General features: G+C 37.9%; 1 protein-coding gene, 1 long non-coding RNA gene and 1 pseudogene across 2 annotated transcripts; 1 reads left to right on the top strand and 2 right to left on the bottom strand.

Moving 5' to 3' along the window:
* Positions 1 to 1,344: 1,344 nt before the first annotated feature.
* ift81 (intraflagellar transport 81 homolog) lies at positions 1,345 to 26,966 on the bottom strand. Its single transcript, XM_015009572.2, has 18 exons — positions 26,517 to 26,966; positions 26,328 to 26,431; positions 24,611 to 24,791; positions 24,430 to 24,519; positions 23,185 to 23,250; positions 22,788 to 22,898; positions 20,965 to 21,049; positions 19,769 to 19,932; positions 19,590 to 19,685; positions 17,481 to 17,627; positions 9,811 to 9,960; positions 7,608 to 7,736; positions 5,552 to 5,641; positions 4,823 to 4,909; positions 4,639 to 4,710; positions 3,752 to 3,837; positions 3,445 to 3,490; positions 1,345 to 2,112 (listed from the first exon to the last, which is right to left on the bottom strand). Exons 1-18 carry the CDS (start codon positions 26,658 to 26,660, stop codon positions 1,930 to 1,932), a joined length of 2,031 nt encoding a protein of 676 aa, XP_014865058.1. The 5' UTR covers positions 26,661 to 26,966; the 3' UTR covers positions 1,345 to 1,929.
* LOC148157741 (uncharacterized) lies at positions 12,967 to 18,430 on the top strand. The gene is made up of 3 exons (XR_015764300.1): positions 12,967 to 13,160; positions 13,322 to 13,386; positions 17,364 to 18,430. It is a non-coding gene; the product is annotated as an uncharacterized LOC148157741 (long non-coding RNA).
* Positions 13,497 to 14,524, bottom strand: LOC148157742 (uncharacterized; annotated as a pseudogene).

The following is a 26,966-nucleotide window of genomic DNA, read 5'->3' as shown; positions in this document are numbered from 1 at the left end:
GTTTGGTCTTTTGGCTGTAAACAACTTATTTCCAGTGTCTTACTTTAAAAGTTTGACATTTTCTTTTAACTTTAAAATCTAAAATAAATGACAGATTGTGGTTTCTAAATTTAAATGTTTAATTGCCTATAATAATTTTTGTTTTCCTCGGTTAATGATGCTCTCTGAGACTTTTAAATGACTACATAAGTAATATTTAGTATTCCTTTAAATAGTTTTATCGGTTTGATTCTTTCATCCCTGATTGAGAAATTCTTGAATCTCCGTGGCAACCATTCAGCTGTTCAAAACGCCTGTGTGGACTTAGCCCCGCCTTCAAGGCGCAGCTCCTCCTCAGAGCTGCAGTTTTCAAGTTTCTGCCTCACAGAGCAATATAGCTTTCCAATTCGGTTCCTTCAAACTAGCCAGCAGCAATTAGCAAATACTTGGTGGAACTGTGCGTCTGCTGAGCTCATTATAGGAGCAACTTATGAGTGAAACGGTGGTAAAAACGTTATTAAAGGATTAACAGAGGAGCCACGTTGTGATGACTTTCTGAAGTCATCACAACACGATGAAAGAGCTGGAGTTTTTAAAGAGACAGAGGCCCAATTTTAAGGTGTTAAATTATGAAGTCAAATTTCTTTAAGTCATATTTTATATATAAAGCATTTTCATAACAACTGAAGTCAACATAGTTACTCGATTGTGTTGAACGGCTCAATACTGCCCCTTTAAAACTGGAATGAGCTCATGGTCGCTGTGCAGAGCATAAACATTAGGTAGAACATTGAAGTCATGTCAGAGACAGTCACTGAACAGACAAACAGCAGCTCAGACCACAGAGAGATCATTAGCTCAGGATTACGTAATGTGATCTTAACAGAGAGTATTATTTGGCAGGATCCATAAATCCAAGTTATCAACAAAAACTGTTAAAGCTGTCAATTTGTTGAACATCTAGCAGAGCATTAGGTCAATATCTCAGCTTCGTCTCGGTTCTTCATTCAGCTGCTGGATGTTTTACAGGTCTGGCGTACATCAGCTGTTAACATGTCTTAATAAGGCGGCAAGAAGTTTCGATGCAACAACAGTGTGGCGATGCCCGGTCGGACATGAACGCACACCTCATCTGTTGGATTGAAGAGCCTCTAACGCTGTCAGCAGCAGATTAAGTTTTTGTGGCAGGCAGAGTGCAACCCTGAAGCCTCCTTGCAGATAGTTGGCGTGCTGTGAACACAGTGAGGCACTCAAACACTCCAAAGGTTATAGGATTTCTCCATTAGTCATAATAGAAGTTGGACAACAAAACATCAGATACTCGATCTCCTCTCGAGAGTAAAAACTGTGAATAGTGGGCAGACCTTTTCAGAACTGCAAACTTTAATGCAGTCAAACACATATAAAACACAGTTAGGAACTAAGGATCGATAACTTGAATGTTGCTCAATGTTATCAACAATTAGAAATGGACAAAGAATTTAACAAGCACAGGAATCTCTTATCCCCCCCCAGTGGTCCTGATGGTCCCAGTGAAATCCAAATCTGGACCCCACAATCCCTGCACATGGTCATGCTTTGTGCTGCCAAAAATAGCTGACCGCTGTTACACCCCAAGTGCACCACTTTGTTCGCCGATATGTTTGGACACGTTTGACTGAAAGAGTATCCTTAAAGGTGTGTAAAAAGGGATTGACAAAAGAGAAACCCCTTGACCAGAGACGTGTGTCCTTTAAGATGTGGACATTGCCAGAGGTCAGAGGTCTCAAAATATAAACTATCAAGTGAAGCTCAACATCTCTGGTCCAAAACATTTAAGAGAGGGAGAATTAACTTGGCCGATTCTGGAAACAATCCAATCTTCACAATGTTTTGGCCGTGTTACAGGAGGATGAAGGATGCAAAGCTTCATCTAGCGTAGCAAATAGGCAGCGTGGAAGCATCACGTCTTCAGAGGACCAGCCTGTCCTCGCCTCCCTCCTGAATGACCTGACCAATAGAAACCTGGTTCTGAGCCTTTATGAAGCATTGCCTCTTGCACTCCATCAGCTGCTCCAGGTCCCGCCACATCTTCATCTGCTCCATGTTGGCGCTGTGGTTCTCCCTCACGACCTTCTGCTCCTCACGCAGCTTCTGAAATACAAAGATAAAAATACAAAAATAAATAAACAAAAGGCATAAAGTTGTGCAAATTTAAGGTTTTAAAACCGGTGAGTAGATATTATGTTTCAAAAGTATTTCATAGCCAAGATATCTTAACACACCTAATTAAACCTTAATAAAGAGTTCTATAATACAATTTTGTTTTTTATTTGGGTTTTAATGATAATATGGCTACAATATGTAATTTGTCTTCTTTTTCTTCAGAGGTGTAAGTGTTTGTTTAAAAAAATCCACAAATAGATTTTCTTAATTGTAGGTTTGGTCCCTGAACGTTGATTTAAAGAACACCAGATAAAGTAGGGCTGGGCTTAAAAAAATCTCTGATTTTTATTTCATACCAGATCCGATTTTATTAGATTTTTTTAAAAACTTTCTTTTCTAAAAACTTTTTTACAACTGACAGAATATATGTTTAAAAAGTGTTTTTTGTTCCAATCCCTCCTTCTGTGAGTTGTACAACGGAGTATTAGTGAAAAGCTACAATAAGTTTAGCTTAATTACGAGAATATGCTCATTATATTAGCAGATTAAAGACAGTTATCAGAAAAATGTCCTAAAATTATAAGAGAAAATTACTTTGATGAGAAAAAAAAATCTTGTGGAGTTATGAGGATATGACATGACCAAACTATCCCGTGTGTTTTCTTCAAAATAAAGTCGTAAATAAATGGCTTCAGAGTTCTGCAGTCTGATGCAGATGTATTAGAAGATGAAGCATTTGATTATCTGTAAGATGGATCTCAAAGTCTAATTTTACAAGATGCTCAACATCTTGTAAAATTGCTTTTTTATTTGTTGTGTTGCAGTTATCATAAAATTACTACTTTATTCTTGTTATATTATAACTTTATTCTCATAATTAAAAAAAAAAATAAAAATCATATCATTGTTAATATTCCACCGTAGTGATGACCTGCCACCTGAATTCACTGAAGCTGTAAAACACACTTGTTAAACAAGACGGCCGCCCTGGACAGGCTGATGTCTATGGGAACTATGGAAACCCAAGTAGTGCATTAATGAAAAAAATAATAATAATAATAAAAAATCCAGATTTTCCAAAAGTTAAATCTTCAAAAATTCAGTTAATTGATATATCACCCAGCCCTAAATAAAAGGTAAAATTCTACACATGAAAATGTGTATAGCTTGAATCTGTAAGACTCCAGCTGTGTGAGCTTCCCATAAACCTTCGTTTCCAATCTGTCAGCCTTCAGACTGTTTTTTGGCAGAATAAGGGAACATTTCCAAGAACACATCTTTTGCTTCATCTTAGTCAGCACTTAGATCGTCTCCTCTCACCTTGCCAAGTAATTCCTGCTCTGCAATGTTCTTCATGTACACTTCCCTGCAACGGAGCAGCAGAACAAAACAAAAAACACATAAACGGATGGGGTGAGAAAAGTCACTTTTCACCCGGTGATTTTTGTTTAGAAAAGGTGTGTCAATTCAGCTTATCTTTATTCTGAAAGGTGTGGTAATCTGACTTTCTTCTGTACAGTCAGTAGAAAGTGTCAGCAGATTAATGCTTATGTAATAAGAGTCTTAGGTAAAGAAAAACGGATGTGGTTCCGCCGAGCAGCTGGCAGGCCAAGCCCGACAGGCTCACCTGATGGTCTTCTTCTTCTCCTGTGGATCAGATGACACATAGGCCTTCATCTCTCCAGCAGCGCGCTGAATTTGCATCTCAATGATCTGCAGATGACAGAGATGCAAAGATCACCGTTTTAATTGTGGCGGTGGGTGTTTTGTAACCAAACACCCACCGCCACAGGTCTCTTGGAAAATGTTCCCGCTGTAGATGGAAAAATAAAATTTTAATGGGGCAGCATTATGTATTTTCCAGGCCATTCTATAGTACAATCAAGTAACTTTTACTTGATTGTTATAAAAATCCTGTATATATCAAATATGACTTAAAAGAAATTTGACTTCATAATTTAACACCTTGAAACTGGGCCTCTGTCTCTTTAGAAAACTCCTGCTGTTTCTGGAACTCCGCCTTCAGGAAGTCAGCACAACATGGCTCCTGTATTAACCCTTTAACAGCATTTTACCAGCGTTTCACTGAGATGTAGATCCTATAATGAGCTCAGCTGCTGTTTGCTAATTGCTGTTGGAAGGAGCTGAGTGGGAGAGTCACAGCGGAGGGCTGCTCTGTGAGGCGGACGTTTTGAAACTGTAGCTCTGAGGGGGAGCTTTGTTCTTGAAGGCGGAGCTAGGTTGACCCAGGTGTTTTGAACAATTAATAGTTGCCATTCAGATTAAAGGATTGCTCAGACATGCATGATAGAATCAAATCAACACTCCAGGTATGTTCATTATGAACGAATAACATTATACCATGATATAAAGCAAAAAAAAAAAAAAATAATCGATTTTACATAATACTGCTCCTTTAAATCTTTCTATATTTGTTTAAGGAATGACAAAGCCAATGTGGCAAAAATGGTGTTTTTCTTCAGCAATAAACAATAATTTAGCAAAATCACTGGCCTCTGACATAGAGTTGATGTAATGGTATCGGTTTTCGTTCTGGGCCATCTCCTCCCTCAGCGCTTTCACCTCCTGTGATTTGATAAATGAGGACAATTTTCATCATAAGCAAAAAGGATGGAAAACATTTAATTCTCGCATAACCATAAGAAGCATGAACAAAAATAAGTAAAATGAACTTTACCTGTTCCAGTTTGGATCTGTTGCTCTCCAAACCAGCAGCACAACTTTCATACTGGGCCTTCTTCTCCTCATACTCTTGATTCAGCTCCTGATATGAATGCATTCCCATGGATTGGGCAAAAGAAAAGAAGGAATAAAAACCAAGAACATTACCATCACGTAAATAGCAGGAAAACTGAGAAGTGCAGGATAATGTCTCAGCTGGTATTTTAGCTAACTAAATCTATTTCTGTCTTCCTGTATTAGCAGACATTAGCCAGTAAGATGAAAGAGCAATTCTGGGAACACATGTAGGAAAATTTAATCCTCAGCTCCCGCTCAGCAATGTGGGGGGGCTTTCCCATTGTGTATGTTATTCAAGGACTATGTAAATCGTCCCTAATGGACTTTATTCAGGATAACACACAATATGAGTTAAACCCCAATTTGTTTACAGAGGACGGCGTTAAAATCCCTGCATTTGTTTTTACGTTAATGACAGATTTTGCTCCGAGACATTCCAGTCCACACTAACAGCGTTAAGTGAAAAATCCTGATGCGTTGTGGTTCTGGACGGTCACATGTCTTGGTGGGATGAAATTATTACGTCCCATTCATATCCTGTTAGTCACCCAGGGGAGCTGTCAGCGACGGTCTATTTTAGTTGAAGCTTTTAGTCAGAATCTGTTGCACATAAAGGAGTGACCAAATGGTTACGGCAGCAGAACCTCAAGGTTTTTCTGACACTCACCACTCGCCGCTGTCTCAGTGACCTCAGCTCTTTAATAATTGGGGCGAGAGCGGATTTCTTCTCCACAATCATCGAGTTCAACTTCTTCACCTGAAAAAAGCATGTGGCAACAATGCAGACTGCATTACGGCACGGAAAACGTGATAAATCTTAAAGACATCTTAAAAAATAGACAAAGAGCGAAGGGAGGGGGAAAAACAGAGCATAACTCAAATTGAAGGCCTTTTAAGATCTTTTAAAGACCATTATGAATGAAATTTAAGACCTCTAAATGTGCAAAAGAAAATTGCACAACTTATGTAGTAATTAGTCCAAGCTTTTTAGAACAGAATGAACGTAGCATCGTACGGGTTGGCATCTGAAGTGAGCCAGTGGCGAACACAAACGACATCCAGCCAACTAGTAATAAATTCACACTTAACAATACATGCAAAAAACAACAACAAGCTAGCTAGCTTGCAAGGGTGCACTAGCAGCTGGTTAGCATTTACTGCCTCAAGTCACAGAACGCAGTGTGAAGCTCAAACACTTGCCTGACATTCCAGTAAAACTACATCAAATATTCTAAATTAAATAGTCCTGCAATAACAAAAATGTAAGACCTGTGATTGACGAATTTCAGGTTAACTTACATTTTTCACATGAATTTAAGACATTTCAAGGTTGCTGTTGAGGTTGGATAATGAAACTCTCATAAATCTCTCAGATTTCTCTAAATTTGTGTTGAAATGCAGTTAGTGGTGCTGATGTGCTTAGAAGGAAGAGAGGCCCCTCAATCAAAGTCATCCAGAAATTATTAGTAAAATGCTCAGTGCAGCAAAGACATTTTCAGTAAAAAAAAAAAAAAAAAAAAAGCAACAAAAGATTACTTTGAATCTGAATCAGTCAGGATACTGAATTATTTCGGACTCACTTTAAGAACCAAACACTTCTTCACAACGATTCTAAAGAAACTGCTGCTGAAGGTAAGTCCCGTTTAAATAAAAATAGGACTCTAAGTGAGTGTAGCAGCTTTTTATTGTTGATATCTGTATCCAATGTGAGAAAAACTCCAATGGTCTACATAGAAGTTGCCCTCTAGCTTGTTGTGACAAGTCGAAACATGAAACACTTACACAGTGAGCCAGCATGCACCACTACACCACAGCTCTGGAACTGAAGCAGCCAAATATCCAGCTGTTTATTTGTTAGTTCTACATGTGCTACTCACATGGTATCAATCCTATCTCCACGGTAAAAAAAAGAAGAAAAAATGTAAAAAGAGTGACGACGATGATGTTGGTTCCAGTCTAACAGGTCACAACCAAAGAAATAAAGTGAAATTGCTTATTTTGAGCAAAGCCCTCAAGCAGTACTAATACCTTTTGAAAATACCTTTCACATTTTTAATTCTGCACAACTTTGTATCACATGAAATCTTAATATAACATAGTGAAGTTGAGAAAATGTGAACAAGTTCAAAGGGCATGAATACCTTTGTAACTGAGTAGATGGCTGAAATAAACAATCCCCCACATTTACTTCCCCTTTATGTTAGCTATACTGTCTGCTTTAGTCTGAAAAAATGGCAGCCAGAACTCAAAGCTCAAACATATGACATGTTTATTCTTTAGTTTTCTTCCAAAGTGACAAACCTGCACACTAGTGATTTTGTTCCACCTCTGATTATCAATAGTAACTGTATCACACTTTAAAATGTATATGCTGTCCTTAAATTATGATAAAGTATTTGTTTTTGAATGACTTTTGATATTAATAAGGCCAAAATTATAGCTTTTGTGTCTAATGTAATTTACAATTCCGTTATTTGGTGTAGGCAGGAGTTTAATAAGACAGCTGAGGGTCACGCAAGAGTCCTTTGACAACACATTAATGACTTTTGTCTTCACCAAAGAGTGGAATCTATACCATAAAAAGAAACAAAATCAAAAAAACCCCAGCATTCTCCAAATAAATTGAGAAGTCTTAGAAACTGCCAGTCTCCATCAGTGTCCTCTCTTGTTTTGTGCTACAGTGAGCCAACTGGTTCCCACCGGTGAGCACTTAGCATACTCACCATTTCAGACATGTCGTCCAGAGTGCGGCCCTTCTTCTCGTCCAGGTCGCTCTTGATGGCGGAGACCCTCTCCAGTTCCTCCTGAGTGTCGCTGTATCCAGAGATGCCCTTCTGGGCCTCCACAGTTTGCTGCGACACACAGAGTAGGGAAGCATTTTTAAAAAGGTCTTAATAAAATCACTAATATCCTGTATTGTACACAAACGCAGAAGAAACAGTCAGAAAAAGTGTTGCAACTTTAGGGCTGCAACAAACAATAACAAATGGGATAATAGATTATTCTATCGATGATTCTGACGATTAATCAGATTTTAAATTATGGAACATTCTGTAGATTTTTCATTCAACCACTTAAGCCTTTTTATACAATATTAGGACTACGTTAAAAATGTAAATAAACAAATTATTTAATTATTTTTATAAATAAGAAAATAAACGTTTTATAACCTAAAAAGCAATAGCGTAGCATTCTTTTAATATGTGCTAAGGATGCATTTGTAGCTAAAAAATAATTTTGACATCATTTAACAGAATTTGAACAGAGTGAAGCTGAATTTTTGCCACCTGAGGCACCTTGTCTGTAGAAAATATTTACAGACAAGAAAAGTTTTTTTTCTCTAAAATGTAAAATGCATTTATATTTTGTACAGTTTTGCTTAATTACTGATTTGACTCTTGTTCTTTTAGCAAGGGGCCTTTTATTGAGTTTCTCTGCTCCAGTTAATGATTAATTGATTACTAAATTAGTTGACAATTATTAATTGTTTCAGCCCTACGCAACTTAAACACTGAAGAACTAAAATATAGGGGGTTTTTTAATGCAAAAGTTAAAAACTATTTTTTTTAAAAAAGGAATAATGCCATAATCAAGGGCAATAAAATGTCATCTGTTACTTAATGTGGTGTCTAATAAAAAAAAGGTTGTGGAATGCAACAAGAATCCAGCTGAGAAAAAAAAAAAAGATCCAGCCCCTGTGAAGAAGAGGACATGTTGTCAGCCTGCCATGTGATCAGAAGCAAAAACTTGCTTTAACAAATCCTAATGTGGGATGCAGACAGAGGAGGAGCAGCAGATGCAGCTGTCAGAAATAGCAGCTCGGCCTGCGTCAGACGGGCCGTCAACAAGTCAGGTAATCTGACCGCGCGAAGGTGTGAAGCCATTTCCACGAAGCTTCTGTCACTTCACTGTAAAAACAAGCTGCAGATGGAGAGAAAACAGTGCATCTGGAGAAGCACACAGTCTGAATAATGCAAGGCAGAGAGATTGGTTAAGGAGGCTTTTCTGACCTAAAGGAGAACAAGGAAAGCAGCAGGGAGGACGCCATCTGGCTCTTTAGCATTTTGGCTAATTCAGCTGGTCAAACAAAGCAACAGTTCAAGGTTAGCTCTCAGTACAGAGACAAAAAAAATTACAGATTGAGAGAAAGTTATAAGAGGGAAGCCAATAGTTTCTAATGAATTAGACATTTTTTCAAAGCATGGGCCATTTCTAAAAGATAAAATATAGGTACTTATTCTCCTTTCTCCTTTTCAGATACACGTTTTTATGAAGGCTGCTCTAGTATAAGTTTGGCCACCAGTGAGGCTGAAATGATCAATCAGATTAATTGTGATGAACCAATATTGAAATAATCATCAGTTAATTTAGTAATCCGTTAATCGTTAACTGGAGTATATAAAATGAAAAAAAGTAATCTGCTAAAAGAACAACATACTCAGAAGTCAAAACTGCACAAAAAGCACAAAACTCTTAATCTGGAAATATGTTCTACCTAAAACTCCTCAAGTGACAAGATTCAAATTCTGTAAAAAGAAAAAAAAGGGTTATTAAATTGTTAATCTAAAAAATAATCAACAGATCAGCCCCACTGATTCTACGTTAGGCAGAAAGGTCTGAGTTTTTCACATGTTGATGTTAGGAGTATGTTTTTTACCTGCAGATGCATTTTTTGCTCCAAATGATCAAGCATTCACTGAAAGAATGTTGTGTTATTGTACAAATGTTTATTTTCTTATATAAAATAAAGTCATTTAATTATTTGTTTATTTGCATCTTTTGATTATTATGTACAAAAAGCCTTAGGCGGTTAAGTTTAAAATCTGTAGAATGTGCCTTTTTTTTATCCGATAAATCGATTAATCGTCAAAACAATGAATAGAGTAATGGACGACCATGATAATCGTTAGCTGCAGCCGGAGTTACCAGTTTCTGCTGGACGATGTCGTGTTTCTGTCTGAGAAGCTCCTCTGTCCGCTGGAGGACTCCATATTCGGCTCTTAGCTCAGCAAGTTCCTGCCTCCTCTTCTTGTAGGTTGTTCCTTTGCTGCGCAATTTTGCCACTAAGCGTTTCAGCTAAAAGAAAAAAAAAAGAAAAAGAAATACTTAAGAAAAAAAATCTTAATAATTGTCTTAATGCAGTGCAGTACATCAACAACACTTCAAACATTTCAAAGATGTAGAAGAAAAATAAACTTTAAGCAGGACCGTCACAATAACAAATATTGCAGAAGGTTAAATTGTCCGAAATTATTGCAATAAATGATAATTTTGTCATTTTGAGAACATTTTCAAATAATAATAGTAACAGCATATTAATGGAAGAATACTCACTTATATTATAATTATAGATAAACACATGAGCATTTTATTTCTGAAGAATATTTAACGCTGGAACTGGAAAAACAACCAAAACAACAATAATTCAAACAGATTATGAGTCTCTGTAACTAAAATTGCATTTCAAAACAAATTAGGGGACGATTGCTGTTTAACTGGAAATTATGGAGCTCATTTTCATTTATTGTGTGGTTAATTGATTTATTGATTATTGTGACAGGCCCAACTGTAAGCATATAAAAAAATGAATATGGCAACACTACCAAAAACATTCACTGTCTGTATGGAAAATACAGGATGAAGTTGACAACAGCTGAGATAGTGGAAGGCCTCAGGAGGAACTGAAGGGATTAGAGAACTACAGAGGGGCAGTGGGAGCGAGGGGGATCCGTGTCACGATCTGGAGGTTTACGGTCAGCTGAGGACGGCAAAAATTTCCATCAAACGAAACAACTTGTTTGGAGTGGATATTCGGTCAGTCTCCACGCCGCAGTCTGCCGGGACGCGCTGAAACTCCTCCACAATGAAGAGCAGCTATAAATGACCACAGACACGGGAGAACAGCCCCAGAAATCACAGAATGTGCTTTGAGTCCCGTGGGCATCCATGAAGCCAGAACTGTGTGTGTATGTGTGAGAGAGGAATGGCTGGCTGCGTGCAGTTGTGCATGCACGTTTATTCTTTTGCGTATTTTGGGACGTCAAGGGCAGACACGGGCGGTGAGAGGAGTTAGCGCAACGGACTAATCCAGCATGGTGTCCGCACGACATCGTGTCCCCAAACACAACAACTGCTGTGAAACCGGACTGCAGCTCAGCCGGTGGTCATAACTCGGACATGCGGCTCATTCACACCCATGGTGTCCCATGAAAACATTTACAGGAACGTCTACGAATGCACGCATGTTTCCTGCAGCTTCACATGTGTAAAGACTCGCTTTTTTCTTTTTTTGGGCTATTCGTTGTAAAATAGCTCAAGGTCAGTCACTTCTGATGAACAGCTGTGAATGTCCTGCCACAGATTCTCTGTCGGCATTAGGTCAGGACTTTGACTGGGCCTTTGATCCAGGGTTGGGAAGAAAAAAATCAATAACAAACGTGTCTTGATAGACACATGATCAACATCAACACATAATACGTCTGAAAGAAGAACTCCGATCCCCAACCGCACAGCATTCTGGGGGATGGAGGCAGAGGAAAGGCTTTAGCCGCAACTTCCCACAGCGAGCTAAACCAGGTGGGTGGCATCAATTAAATCACTCACTCTGGTTACCTAGCAACAACCTGTGTGTACAACAGTCTGTACATACAGCTGAACCTTTTTAATTAATTAGCTGATGCTAACAGTTATCGGAGTTAAGGGGGCTAATTACAAATGCACACCACACTATCAGATTTTTATTTTACATCGGATTAAAGGGGCGGTATTATGTGTTTTCCAGACATATATTGCCGTTTTATAGCACAATCAAGTAACTATGTTAACTTCAGTTGTTACAAAAATGGTTTACATATCAAATGTCATTTAAAAGAAATTCAAATTCATCATTTAACTCCTTAAAACTGGGCCTGTGTCTCTTTAAAAAGCTCTTCTTTCAAAAAGTCATCACAACATTGCTCCTCTGTAAACCATTTAACAATGATTTTTTGTTTTTTTAAACCAGCGATGCACTGTGAGTAGCTTGTATGATGATCTCAACAGGGAATAACTTTGTAACATAATGTAAAACTAAAAAATATATATTTTACATAATACTGCTTCTTTAAAAAGAAAAAGTTAAGTGTGTGTTTGCAAAGTCACAAAAGTGTGAAAAGGGCTTTGGCAAAGCACTGCACTAATACAGAATATTATACTTTTGATCAGATTCCATACCTTTCAGGTTCTCCATTTTACTACAAAAAACATTGTGACACAGATTTAAACAGCTGACGATGCATCTCGTTTGAGACTAGCTTCCTGTTACTGGTCAAACATCGCTGAACAGATGCAGGCTTGGCCCTCAGAGGGTCCATGCAGTTGGCTGGAGGAATGTGATGGCACACAGTCGTCAGAATGGAAAATACCTCTGATAAAGTGATCATCTCCACCACGGCTGATTTCCCAAAATGACAGCGCAGTCTGATAAGTAGAGTCTGACCAAACATTTTCCACTAACTTCATTCATGAGACGGTTCAAGGAACTCTTTGTCTCAACAAACTGCTTCTACTTGTAATCCGAGTTAGTTTTAGTCTCCCCATTTCAGTCTACTGACTGTGAAATATGAATGAAATATAGATGAAAAGATAGCAAGGATAGCTATCTTTTGCAGCTATCCTTGCAAAAGATAGCTGACTTTTTAAAGCTGCAGGAAGAAACTTTCAGAAAAACAATATTTTTCACATATTAGTTGAAATTGTCTCTATGTATTGACGGTGTGGTATAAGAAAGATAATCACACTGCTTTCTCCCAGTGCAAAGTAGAAACAACCAATCAGAGCCATGAGGGAGGCGGGTCTTAACGCCGCCAATCACAATCTCGTGTGGTCAGGGGAACAGAAGGAGGAAAAGTTAGGACAATTCCAAAGGCTCCTGACCGACAGGGGGGTCCCCATAAAATAGTTTTCTTTTCTTCATAGAAATAGAGGGGGGACGTGGGGGGGGGGGGGAGGAGATAAATGGGGTCCTGTTGATTAAAAAATTAATAGTATCATGATTTTAAATTGTTTTGCGAAGTAAAAAGTAAATGTTACCACATATTTTCACTGAACACCCTGGATCTGCATGAAATGGTTCGTTCCTGCTTAGAGCTTGACAATGTTCAGCAACAGTCAGAACAAGACAAGGACGACTGCTGCAATTACTATGCTGCCAAGACAAATTATAAAGTGAGGTTTTCAAAGAGAGAGAGAGAAAAGAGAAGAGTGTCAATTTGTAGCCCAGTTTTTCTCCAAGAGAGGTGGGTAGGCTATGAGAGATTATCAACCATTTAGCATAGTTAGCTTAGCTACAGAGTACTGTTTGCCTCCATTTCTCTAGCATTTAAAGAACAAAAGGAAATAAATTACCAACATATCCATATATTTAACTTGTACGTGTACCTTTTACCACACTTAACAGATGAATCAGTCAGCAGCAGTTCTAACCCCGATACCAGTATAACCTCTCCTGTTCCAGTGAAAAAGGTGAGCAACATTGTGTTCAGTGATGAGCTAGTTAGCTTCATTTCATTGAGTGATAGGGTTTTCTCCCACTTTGCCCTTTTTAGAATTACACAACTAAAACAACATATTTATTACTGATAGAAATTCATACAATCTTTATAAAATAATAATAAAACAGTCCAGACAGGACTGGCTAGTGCCATTTTCTGATGCAGATTGTTCTTTTCAACTCTAAGTGCATTGATAAGATGATGGTCATTCTTGGCTCTTTCCAAATTAGCTTCTTTCTCACAATTCACCTCATACTGATAAACTTCTGCTTTCTCTCACAGGGCAGAAACATCTGCTTCATTCCTCCTGTTTAATTCTTGGTATGAAATCTTAAACAGCACCAGCTCACTCTGCAGACGGTTCTCTGTTTCCTGCAGGCAGGCAATCTCCTTGGACATTTTTTCTTGGAGATCTTCCTTCTCAGCTCTCAGGTTTTCAAGGAGCTTTTGCTCTTGCTTGATTTTTTTCTTCATAAAACATCTGCATGTCGACCTGCAGGTTCCCTTCACCTGCAGCTTCATGTTTCCATTGAAGCTCCTCGTAGTGAGTCTTGATTTGATCCAGCTCTTGTTGGAGGGCGTCACTTTTCTCTTTTTCTACTTGGATTTGTGACCTGAATGCTTCCTCACCAACAATATGAGCTACCTTCAATTGCTCAAATTCCTTCTGCAGCAACCTTTTCGTCTTGTGTTTTATGTCGCTGTGAACCCTGGAAGTGATTATAGCTCGTCTGAGAGACTGAATCAGAAAACTCTTCTCCTGTCAGTAGTTCTCTCTTCATCTCCTTGAGTCTTTTCTGCCCTTGTAACTCGACTTTTGTATTCTCCAGTTCTCTTTGCACGTAGACTAGCTTTTGGTTCTCCTCAAACCATCTTGCTCTCTCCTTTTCCAAAAGAGAGCCAAGTCTCTGGATCTCTCTCTGTAACTCAACGGGAGGCGTTCTGTTCTCAGTCCAGCCTTGCAGATTCTGTCCAGCTCTCCATGCTCCATGCTGGGGTCTCATCTCACCGTTGGGGGAATGTGGCCTTTGGTTCAACATGTTGGACAAAACGATGTTTGTTAAAATCCATTTTGATCCGCAAACGATCTCAATGTTCAACTTTGAAAGAGCTTTGCAAACGTCTGAACTTGTCAGTAGTGCAGCAAGCAATGACAAGAACGTAGAAGTTTGTTGCATACATACAGAGCTGATGACATCACAAGCAGGACTCTAGTTGTGACATCACAGAGTTTCCTTTCATCTTTGGAATGATGATGTGAGTGTTTGAGAACTCTACCACACTGACCAACCAACCTCCCCCATCATCCTCCTCCTCACCTTCCTACCCCCCATGTTGGAATTGGGATGGGTTATATAGTGTTAGGGTGGCTCTGATTTATTCTTTCTGTAGATTTTTGTTCATGGTTATTTTTTGTTGAGGCATTGCATCTTAGGACAGTTGTCCCTTCTGGTTTTGGATGACATACAGTTGGAAGTTTTTTGCTCTTTCTCTTTTAGTTTTGGGCAGTTGGTATGATGCGTATCCATGGCAATACTTTTTTAGGTTTATTTTTACGACTGGGAGACGTTAATCATTATGTCAAAAGCTCAAATAGTGAACTAACTACTGCCACCTGTACTACAACCACAAATCTCATGAGACTTGAAAAGAAGGTTTTGTTCATGCAGAGCAGAGAAAATGTCTTCCACAGTTTGTAATGGGCAAGAATCATATCCCCAAACCCAACATCTTTCTGCCCAGCTTTCAAACCAAACAGCCAGAGAGATATTTACAAGGGAGCAGCAGTAGAGGCAGATGAGATTGATTTACCACTTCATTACAACAACTTATGGTGTCATCCAAGACTTGTGATTGTGGGATATTGTGTCTGCAATCGGGATATTGAAGTGTTAGCATGTCATGACAGCAACACTGTCTTTAGAAGAATGATTGATACTGGAGATGATCCTTCCTGCCCACATCAACAACATCCACCAACTCTTTAAGACACTTGGTGGATATTACAACATTTAATTTCCATTGTAATGTTGCAGGTGCATATTGGATCACTAGCAATACAAATATTTTTCCAATTCTGACATGTATCAAGTAGTTATCAGTAAATTCTGCTTACCTCCACATTTCTGCAGTCAGAGGAATATGGGAAAAGTTTAAAAAGAGTGGCACATTGATGTCTTCAAGTCTCCTTATTAGCTCATTTATCAGCTATTTAGCAGAGAGTCAGGCAATAGGTGTGGAGGGAGCTCTATAAGACAGACAGGCTGCACAATGATGCTTAGTAAGTTGTCTATCAAACATCCAGCTGGTGTCAAAGGGCGTGATAAAAGCTGATGAGAATTTTCTGCTTTGTGTTCGGCCAAAGAGATCATTTTACACTGATAAGCAACTTAGAATAAGTGATGGCAGCTCATGATTTAGGAAAAACTTACAAACAAGAGTAATAATTACCACTTTTGGAGCGTATTATATTACTCAGCTCACATTAGCTTAGCATTAAGATCTTGAAATGTAATGTGTCAATCATGATTGTCCTTGTTTGGACCTGTGATGTTTATCTGTTCATTGAACCCTGAAGAGCAAATATTCAGTATAGTGAGTCAAAGTGGGCTTGTTTATAGCAACCTCATCAGAAACTACTAGTTACCGTTGGTTACACTGTCTCTGTTGGTTTATGGAGAGACATGTTTTTTAAAGGGGCCCAATTTAATTTTTTGTCATGGGGCCCAAGATTCCTGGCGGCACCCTTGTGTTTGGCGCTGTTCATTCCCCTTCGTCCTTCTTCCTTTGCTAGCAGCAGTGTAGCAGCTAGCAGTGAATGTCATGAATATTAGGCTAGTTAGCACGGCCACCAATGACGGCAGATAAACAGTTTTTCTGCGACAATAAGTTGTTTCTCTGCCATTAGCACATTTACCAGCATGCACATAAGCATGACAGTCAGTGCTAAGCTCCTCCTCCTGCCTCTGATTGGTTGATTTTGGTTGGGAGCTTAGCATTTCTTAAAAAAAAATCAACAGTGGCTAAGGGAGGAGGTGGAGGAGATCAATCTTTTCACAGATTATCTGTCTCATAAAAACTGTACTGACATGGTGAGAGTTTGAACAAATATGTGAAAAACATATATTTTTAATAAAAGTTACATACTGCAGCCTTAAGAAAAAGCCCTACATTTTCTAGACCATCTAATCTAATTTTTTCTGTCACAAAAGGATTTTTTGCTACGTGGAGAACTCTCCCCTCCTCTTCCTGAGGAGAATAAACATGCTCAAAGTAATTTTTCCACTGATATTTCACTGTTTCTATAACTGATGTGCAACAGTAAATGTTTTACTGTTGCTTTCCTTGTAAAGCCAAGTTTTGAAACTCACCTCTGCAGAAATCACAGTTCTCATCCCGCAGCCACGTACGTGTCAAACGCTGCCCCACTAAAAACCATCAGCATTTCTCCACCAACACAGAACCACGTACGGTCAGGTCTTTAACTGTGCGCAAAGACTTTCGGACAGACTTGTCATGAAAATTTAAGAGAGACCATGCTATCAGGCTGTGCAACAGGAGGGGTTAGCAGGTACATCCTGAACATAAAATATAAATAAAGACTAATGTTTCTGTAACCCAGCTCCGCTTCACTAGTCAGAGATGACTTTGACAGAAGATTTGTTAGAGTGGAGATAAAGGAAAAAGGCCAACTCTCAGGAAGTTTGTCCAGCACAGTTCCTTGTTCTGGATATTCTCCCTTTTGTGTTCTATTTATGGCTTACATGGGAATGTGGGGGAAGAGTGGGGAAAAAAGAAAGGGATAAGTAACGTTAGACAGTGAGCCTGTCTGTGTTTGGATAAGGACAGAAATAGCCTCTCGAGTTTTCAGTGCTTTACTAATCTTCTTCAACGCACTTTGATAAAGCTGAAAGCGAAATGTCCTTTTCGCCTTTCGGTTTCTGACAGAAACATTCCCAGACATCCTGCCTGGAAGCATCGATGCAGCTTTGCTGAAACTCGGAGATGCCCCATCTCTGACTGACTGCGTCACCCTGTGACGGCTGCAACCAACAGAACCGTTACCTCGTCACCGCGGATGACTTCTTCCCCATTTGAGCCTTGTCCCTGGCTGCTCCTCTGCTTCAGCTCCCTCTCCGCGGCGGCCAGCTCCTCCCTCGCTTCCTGGAGCTCCTCTGCCTTTGACTCCTTCTTCCGAATGATGATAGAGGCCTACAAGAGACATGTTGCATCGGATAAATAAACATAACAAGGAGTTTACATGGAGTCAAACAGAGGTTTTTGTTTAGAGACTTTTCAAACTCTGGGTCAATTTGTCCCTAAACAATCCCTGCACCAAAAAAAACAACAAAAAAAAACAAAAAATAATGACAAAAATAAATAAGATTAAATTTTTCCATTGGTTTCCTTGGCAGATAAGTAAATCTAAAATAGACTTTTCAGAAATAGAAAGAGCCTTCTGATGGTGATGCTGCGTTCAAGCCTGTCACTCTATTGCTGTTGTCAAAACCACCTTTGGGCAGTTAAGTAGGTTGCATGGTAGCTTGTGGTTGACACAAAAAAAAGAATATGGCCAGCTTGTTTTTTGAAACAAAACATGAGCTACTCGGGAAACATGAGCTCAGTGGAAGTAAACACAGATATGGAAACAATCTAATTCTTGAATTTAAGGGAAAAGACAACCTGTGCAGGTCGAGTAGGGAGTAAACCGACTACAAGTTGTTTCTAAGAACAATGTTCATCAGGTAAGAAAACACTTTCTGTAGCTTTAGCTTGACTGGACTTTCAGAGGCCAACTTCTTGTGAGAAAATTAACTATAGATGAACCGGAGGAGTTCATGTGGTGTAACAGATTATATGTTAGGAGTTAAACACTTGCAATTTATGTGGATAAAAAAATGAGACCTACACAATCATGTCTGTTGAGATCAGAATAACTGCACAGGTCAGAGGCTGAGCAGAAATTGCAATATTGGAACCTGAATATTAATAAAATGTAAGTGTTATTAAATATAGTCTCTGTTGTACAATGTGTTTTCCTGATGTGAAAGGAGACTGGGACTACCACACAGGACTTTTAAATCCTTATGAAGGAAACCAGTTTGTTATGTCTCCAAGCTAATAAGAAACATACAAATCAACCAAAACTACAAAGACCTGAAGTGATGAAGGGGCCAAATCTACTGTATTAGATATTTTCATTCAGTAACGGTGTCCTGACCACAACTGGCTTTATTTGGAGGGAAAACAGGCCTACAATACAAGCTAGCTATAGCATGAACTCTAACACTACAAGAATAGATTAAAGGCAGGCACATTATAGGGAATGGTTTTGTTACGCTGTAACTGAAAAGAATATATTTAATTTTGAAATGATCTGATAGTTGTCACAACACTGAAAACAAAAAGAAACAAAGAAATAAACATTATTAGATATTATACTAATAACAATGGTCAACAGCCAAACAAATTGTCTGGGGTTTTTTCAACTGTTTTAGGGTCATTTTGATGAGCTGAATCCAAAAACCACATTGGTTTTACTCCATCAGGTCAACTTTCTGAACTATGGAGCAACATGAGCATCAAATGCAGGACTTGTTCTCACATCTGGATCAGTTTCCTGATAATCTGGATCAATGACTGATGAGCAGGAGGAGAGACTCCATCAGGACAGGAAAGAGGCGGAGACATAATGTTCACATGTACTTACCCTGATCAGTGTTTATTATTCATTCAATTTACAGAAATCCAAGTTTGTAACATTTAATTAATACACTCTGTTAGAAAACAAGTTTTTTTTATCCTAAGACCTTTTTTGGGTGAGAAATATTAACAGAAATGAACTGATGATGTCACAAAAATGTAATCAATTTAGTCTGAAAATCGGATTTCTCTAAATTAAATTAGAATAAAAACCTGACCTGATTGAGAAAATTGGATGTCATTTTTGGATTCAGTGGTGCAAAAATAGTCCTAATTCAATAAAAAAAAACAAAAAAAAAACAGACAACTTTCAAAAAAACTTTTTTGTAACTCAGTGTATAATATATCAAATTTTAAAAGGATATGATAGCAGATGGGATATTTTATAACATTTAACTGTAAAGTAACATTCCACTGGAACAAAATAGGCCAAAAATAAAAGACATCTAAAAAGTGTTGTCAAACCAGCACCTGTTGCCTATAGAGGGTCAGTTTGTCGTCCATGGGGTCATTTCTCATCATCTTCTTCTCAATCAGCTGGTTTATCTGAGAGTCGACTTCTTTAATCTGTGACAGTGAACATTAAAGAAAGTTGAGCATTGATTACATCAGCATGTTGGAGCCATTAGAAATCACATGCAGGTGCAGACCTTGCCCTCCATCTCCTGGAGGTCAGCCTGGCCCATTGCAGGCTCTGATGACACTTTCTGCATGTACTGCACTGTGCGCCTCAGGCCCTCCAGCTCCTTGGGGAGTTTTTCGGTGACCATGTAGGAGTTGATCTTTATTTCTTCTTCAAGTCGCTTCATCAAGCCTGAAGGACACAGAGGTTTGATTTTTAACACTTTAGAGCCTTCATGGCATTTGGTTATTGGAAAAATAAAAGGGCTGTAACAAAACGACTGTTTTAGTTATTGATTAATCGTCAGAATAATCGTTAGAATAATCAAAATATTAATCGATCGCAAAAATAATTGTTCATCTCTACATTATTTTTCGGATGTTAATCTAATTTTCAATTTTTATACAATATTAGAAAATACTTTGTCTATTCTTTTGTAACACTGTGTTCAAATACAGTCAAACTCAACTCAACAGTAAAGACGTGAATAAACAAATAGTTAATTTCCTTTTCAAATGAAGAAAATAAACATGTTGTTGCCTAAAATTACATTCCCTTAGTGAAGACTTGATCATTTGTAGCAAGGGACAACTAAAAAAATACTTCTAAAACTAAATCCTTTTAGCTTGATTTAACATTAGCACAGGGTAGAGCTAACCGATGTTTTAGATAAGGGTTGGGGTCAAAGGTCGCTCAATAGGAGTTTTTGTTTTTACTGAATTTGAACCAGGTGAAGCTAAAGCTATGTTGCGAGAAGAGTCTTGGGTTTTTTTCATTTACCGACAAAAGTTTTTCTAAATCAAATGCAAAATATATACATTTTTTTGTACAATTTTGGCCTGATTATTGCTCTGAGTATATTGCTCTTTCAGCCAATTATAAGTCTGTATACTCCAGTTAACGATTAATTGATTACTAAATTCATTGACAAATGTTTCGTCAATGACAATTGTTTGTAAAGATGCACATGCAGGATTCCTGCTAAGTTATTTTAACAAAGCAGTCTGATCTCCGTCTGCAGAGCGCAGGTCAGTTTAGAAACTGTGAATGTGTAAATCTCTCCTGCAGCTTAAAAAGGCCAGAAAAAGTCAACATAGCAACTAAATAGGATCTATTATACCACATCAAATATCGTCAGAGGATGAATGTCAGCTGAGAGACAACCGTCTGTCCTCATACACCCCGCCCAGCTCCCGGAGGCGGCGGGTTCACGGGGCTACTTACTCTCTGGGTGGGCGTCCGCTGCTGCTTGACGCAAATCCTTCAACTGTTGCTGTAACCTCAGGAGCCTCTGCTCGGCCTGAAACAGCTGATCACACAAAAACAATGAGCGACAGGTATGATGCTGCTGAACGAACTGGATGCATTTTCCCCTTTCAAATTCCAAATAAATCAGTCCACTGCGAAGGCAAAACACAACAGGCTCTCAGATTAACTATATTTTAAATATTATGACTTGCGTATAAATCTACTGCATGAGAAGAGAGCATGATTAGACCTCTGTGTGAGTATTATGGAACTAATATAGTTTATTTTCCTTTAAGGGGAATATGTCACGTTCTGGAGCCAGATAACCTAAAAATCTTGAGGGAACGAAACAGCAATAAATCCCAGCTGACTTTTCCGCTGGTTTTTGAAGCAAATCAACAGATACAGGTAAGGAAGTTAACAATGTTTTATCTGGAAATGTAATCTAAGTATAGATTGAATTAATGTGTGGATACTTAGAGACCCAGTGGAAGTGAACACAAGGACAGACTTTTTCTTGCTTAATATTTTTACTGTTTAAATCACAAAGAAACTGTGGTTGCTATTTATGAGGACATTTTATCTGGTACGAATTTGATTTTGTTGTTTGTTCTTCGTGTCTGAGCCAAATTGTGAGAGAATTTTAACTACAGGTGCAGTAAAAGTATTTTAACTTGTGTAGCAATAACTTGAAGTTTTTTGGGGTCTTTTTAGTCAAATGATATAGTGTGAGAAAACCAAGGACAGAAAACTAAGTACAGAGACAAGGTTACAGAGTTTCAGTAATGTGACAGGAAGTGTCCTCAAAATAACATTTTAATCCCTAATAAGTTAAACATAAACTGAATGTGTGGTGAAAAGTGAGAGGTGATTGGTTTCCTATTACAAAGGATTCTGATGCTGTCAGAAAACGGTCAGAACCCGAGCAGAAACTGCAACATCTAACCTGAAAGTTGGCGGCATTAAATACTGTTGAATTGGAGTCGTTTTCACAACTGCTGACCACGGAGTGCTTTTAAACCCCTATGTAGAGTGACAGTTTGTTAAGTCTCCGAAATACCGCGTTCCATCATCTTTTTTTAGTTACATTTACAACAGGCTTCTCCAGGACACCACTTACTTACAAAGAAAAGTGAGATTTATATCACTGTGCTGCAAACACTTTATTGATATCAACTGAGGGTCTTGTGGAATAAACAGCAGAGAAAATAGCAAAAAATAACATTTGCGATAATACAATCAACTTTGTTTTGTTTTTATTTACTACCAATAAGTGAAATTGATCGTGATAGTGACGGATCAAAATTCTTGTCATGTTACAACATTTTTCAAGATAAATGATAAACAATACACCCCTAACCTCTATCAGGTGTCCACTAAAAAAGGCAACAGTTCCTTTATAGTTGTCACACATAAGCTAAGAAATATCTTAAATGTACATACATACCTAAAAACGCATTAAAGACACAAAGAAGCTGATTAGAAGTGAAATTTTGGCATATAGTGAAGTTAAATTAAAGATCAGCATATTTACTATTAATAAATTCTCTCTCTCTCTTTCTTTCTCGCTCTCTCTCAACTGAAAGTAATTAATATAAGTTGCTCGCTTTGTAAAACTTGTAAACCTCTGGAAAGGAGGTTGTTTCCAATGATTTAATCTTAAATTAATCATATACGTGGTATGTATTACATTCTTTTAGAGTACAACTACTGAAACAAACACTATGCTGCACATCTGTGTTGTCCCATGCAGATACATTTAAAGTGTAGATAAACTTAAAGTAATCTAAAGTCTTCACCTGGTTCTTCTGCTCTTGCTTCTGATGAGTGAGTGACTCCTCTCTCTCCTTCTCCACTCGCAGCTGCCGGGCCTGCTCCAACATTCGCTGATGGTTGGACACCGACTCCACCTAGTGGGAGCAGCAAGTTATGGAGGCGACGATGCGATGATGTTCATGCCACAAGTCGGCACCTCTGTCAGAGTCAGATTTCACCCTTCTGGCAGAGACCGTAAGTGAGACCCGTTAACTCAACACCTCATTACTTCTCGGTCTCGTTAAAACAGCTGAGCAGCTTGTCAGAAGCCTCTTGAGTCCAATATGGAAGCTGATAATATGCTATGTCTGAGGTGATGTTGTCATTCGGAGATGAATCTAAAGCCTTCCAGACTTTACTAAAGCAAACAGTCTGCCTTACCCTCCTCTTCAGCCTCTCCACACGTTTAAGGAGTTGATCTTTTTCTTCCTCCATGGCACTGATATCCTGTTGGAGCAGAAAACAAAAAAAATCATGTCAGTGAAGCATTAGGTGAATTGATGTCACTGGTTCACAGTCTGTTTAAAAGTACAGACACAAATTGAACTTTTTCATGTTTTATGTTACAATGGCAAACTTCTATGGTAAAATGTTGCTTTACGAAATACTGATTTAGTGGTACTAAACGCAAATTCAAGCCACACTTTTTAGATTTTCATCTCCAAAACATTTAAAGAACTGTGGACCTTTATCCTTCTACTCTATAATTATGTAGGACTAAAATGATTAATCAGATTAATCGTGATAAATTGATGATTGAAATAATTGTCAACCAATTTAGTAATATGTTAATTGTTACCTGGAGTATAAAAACAAACAAAAAAGCCATTTGCTTGAAGAACAACACACTCAGAGCAGTAATCAAGCCAAAACTGTACAAAAAATACATATAATTTTTTTTAAATTTAAGATAAAAGAAGTTTCATCTGTAAACATATTCAACCCAAAACTCCTCAAGTAGCACAGATTTATATTCACCTGGTTCAAAAAAAAAAAAACTTCTTTTAGCACCTTTTGCAATCCAGTGGTTAAACAATGAATCCAAAAATGAATCAACAGCTCTGTGTTGATTCTAAGTCAAGCAGAAACTGCTGAGTTCTCAAATGTTGATATTAGATGTCTCCAGATGCATCCTTCACTACAAATGATCAGGTGTTCACTAGAGGAATGCTGCGTTGTTACATTTTAGTCTGTAAAATGTTATGTTTCTTGTTAAAAACATGTCATTAATTCTTCAGAAATTCATATTTTAATGCATTTCAAATAATGCATAAAAAAAGGCTTACATTAAAAAAATCAGCATAACATGCAATTTTTCTCTGCTTAATTGATGAATCATCAAAATAATAAACAGAGTAATCGATTGCAAAAATAATTGTTAGTCGCAACCTTACATCTATATGTACTACTTTTAGTGGGGAAATCACGTGAGATCCCAACAAAATACATTGATGATTGGGATTATTGTTTGTCAAAGTTCAACTGGTGTTAATACTTCACATTCAGCAGATTAAAAAAAACCCTCTTGTTTTCTTTAATTTTTTTTTTTTTTACACAGTACAGCTTAACATCAAGCGCTATTAATAAACTGTCAACATGATCTTTTTTTTTTTTTTTTTTTTTTACCCTTCTGATTTCCGCTGTGGAGAAGCCTGAACTCCTCAGATTCTCACACTCCTTATGGTACGTCTTAAATCCTTCCACCAGCTCTTCATACTGTGAACACAGACTGTTTGCTTTAGAGCCGCTTGCGTCTCCAAAACACAAAAAAATGACATGGTGACTGCTATGGAGCTGCACAACACACCTGATGATAGGTGTCGTTGATGATATCATCCTGCAAAAACTCAGCGGGCACCTCCAGCTTCACCAGAAAACGGGCCAGGTAAGCCCTCTTCTTTAGCTCAGGGACCTTCTGCAGTAACCAGTGGAGGATTGGATGAACCACAGGTTTGCTGCCGGTCACCAGACCCTGTCTGAAGCTGCTTCTATATAAGGAAGGGAAAAGCCTTACTGCATTAAATCAAAGATAAAACATGAAATAATAAAAACTATGGTCTGAATTCTATCTATTGTAAAGGACGCAAGTAGAAATGTGCTCAGTATATACGAGGGTGTAACGTGGATTATGAACAACTAAAGGGGACAAATCACAAAGGCAGACATGATAAAATAAGATTATTATTATATCACATGCAAGGAAATGAAAATGTAAAATATGGGTTTGGATTTAATTGACAAAAAAAAAGACCAATAAGCACAAAAACATTTTATGGATTACTGAATTATTCTGGCAATAACAAAATTCTCTAATGTCACATCATTACAGCAATAAGACCTGTTGACAGATTGTGAGAAACAATAATTATTCTAACTTGTTAGAATAATTGTTAGAAAACTTTTTTTTTTATTTCTTTTTTTTTAGTTTTAGTTCAGTTTTCAGTAGGGCTGGACAATAAATCAATATATTGCAATAGACACTTGATCAATATAATATTCCATATTATATATGCAGAATATTCACTGAGCTCTGATCCGGAACTGCACTGCATTCTGGGAGATGTAGGCAGAGGAAAGGTTTTAGCTGCACAACTTCTCACAGAGAGCCAAGCAAAATTGGTGGCATCGACTAATTCTCTCACTTCTTGGTTACTTAGCAACAACCTGTTGGGTAACTTGTGCAGCAGCAGTTTCATCTTGCCTCATAAATGCTGCAGAATAAATGATGTGGAGTAAAAACTGTGGATAAAACAGGAAAGTTCACACCAAGAATTTGGCAGTATTTCAGATATTAACACACACACAAAAAATGAATAGTTATCTAAATCAACTGATATGAAATGCTTATATCGCGGTATGTTTTTCAGCCATATTGTCGAGCCGTAGAATTTTTTTATTGTACTATTAACATTTTAAGATAACACCAAATGAAAAAAACATAAAAGTGTTTGCAAAACTATTCACACCCTTGAACAAACATCTATGTATTTTCTTGGGGTTTTTAGTTTTTACATGGCAGACCGATAGAAAATAGTGCTTCAATGAAAGGTGGAAGGAAAATGATACAAGACTTTAAAAATATGTTGTTACAAATTAAAAATGTGTTGTGTTTTTTACTCAGTCCACTGTGTTAGGACTTTGTAGGACTGCCTTTTTCTGCAGTCGCCTAAACATTTTCCCCAGTCTCATGTTTGTCTTTGTAAAAGCAGGTCTTTGCACAAATTGAGACTGAAAATGTTGGGTATCTTCACTCAAGTGAGTGTAGACTTTAACAATTTGATTTAATTTATTTAGAGCTATATCAGAGTAAAGCTGGGACTAATATATGCCATAGTTTCCAGATGTTTTTTTGTAAATAAATAAATAAATCTTATCTAAGAACCACATATTCTTTTATTTACGCTTCACAAACTACAAGTTGCAACTTGATAAAAAAAAGTGTTAAGAAGTTCTAGAGGTATGAATAATTTTCCAAGGCGCAAATAATGATTAATATGGATGTATTTGATGGTAACAACACTCACACGTCAGCGAAGTTCCCAGGAGGTTTGTATTTCAGCATCCCCAGCAGTGATGACATCCTCTTCACCGTTTGTTCAGGCATTTCTTCTCGGATATCCATGGCTTGCTACATGAATAATAAGACCAATCAAAGGTGTTAAATATAAACGATTAATTCACAAACGAACACAAACGTTACACAGTCTAGTTACCTTTGGGTCTATTTCAGCCAGAACATCGTTTAAAATCTGCAGTAGCTGCATAGGCTCTAGAGAATCAAACGTGATGAGGTTAAAGTTTTTCCTGAATGGCTCCATGTTCAGTTGTTGAACGATGAATTTCAGTTGTTCGCTCATAGTTGGACTTTCGATGTGTGATTCCTAGATAAACGAGCTCTTCGTGTTGTGGATTAGCAAGCTAACCAGCTAACGCTAACGTAAAAAAAGCCCCCTGTCGATAACAAAGTTAGCCTAGCTGGCCTGACCAACACAAAATATTATTTAAAGGTTTTCTGGTAACGTCGGCACCGACTAACAAATCAGATTTCTTTAGGTCCTTTTCACACGTTTCCGAATTGCTAAGTCAATAAAAAAAAGAGCAGAAACTGTTGTCATATGCTCCATGGATACCGTACAGGCGTCATGACTTGGTTGCTAACAGGA

The sequence above is a fragment of the Poecilia mexicana genome, unplaced genomic scaffold, assembly GCF_051168715.1.
Source record: "Poecilia mexicana isolate PSO_F unplaced genomic scaffold, ASM5116871v1 scaffold_9, whole genome shotgun sequence".
NCBI lineage: Eukaryota > Metazoa > Chordata > Actinopteri > Cyprinodontiformes > Poeciliidae > Poecilia > Poecilia mexicana.
Note: the sequence above shows the minus strand (reverse complement) of the source record. Positions and strands in the feature narration are given on the sequence as shown.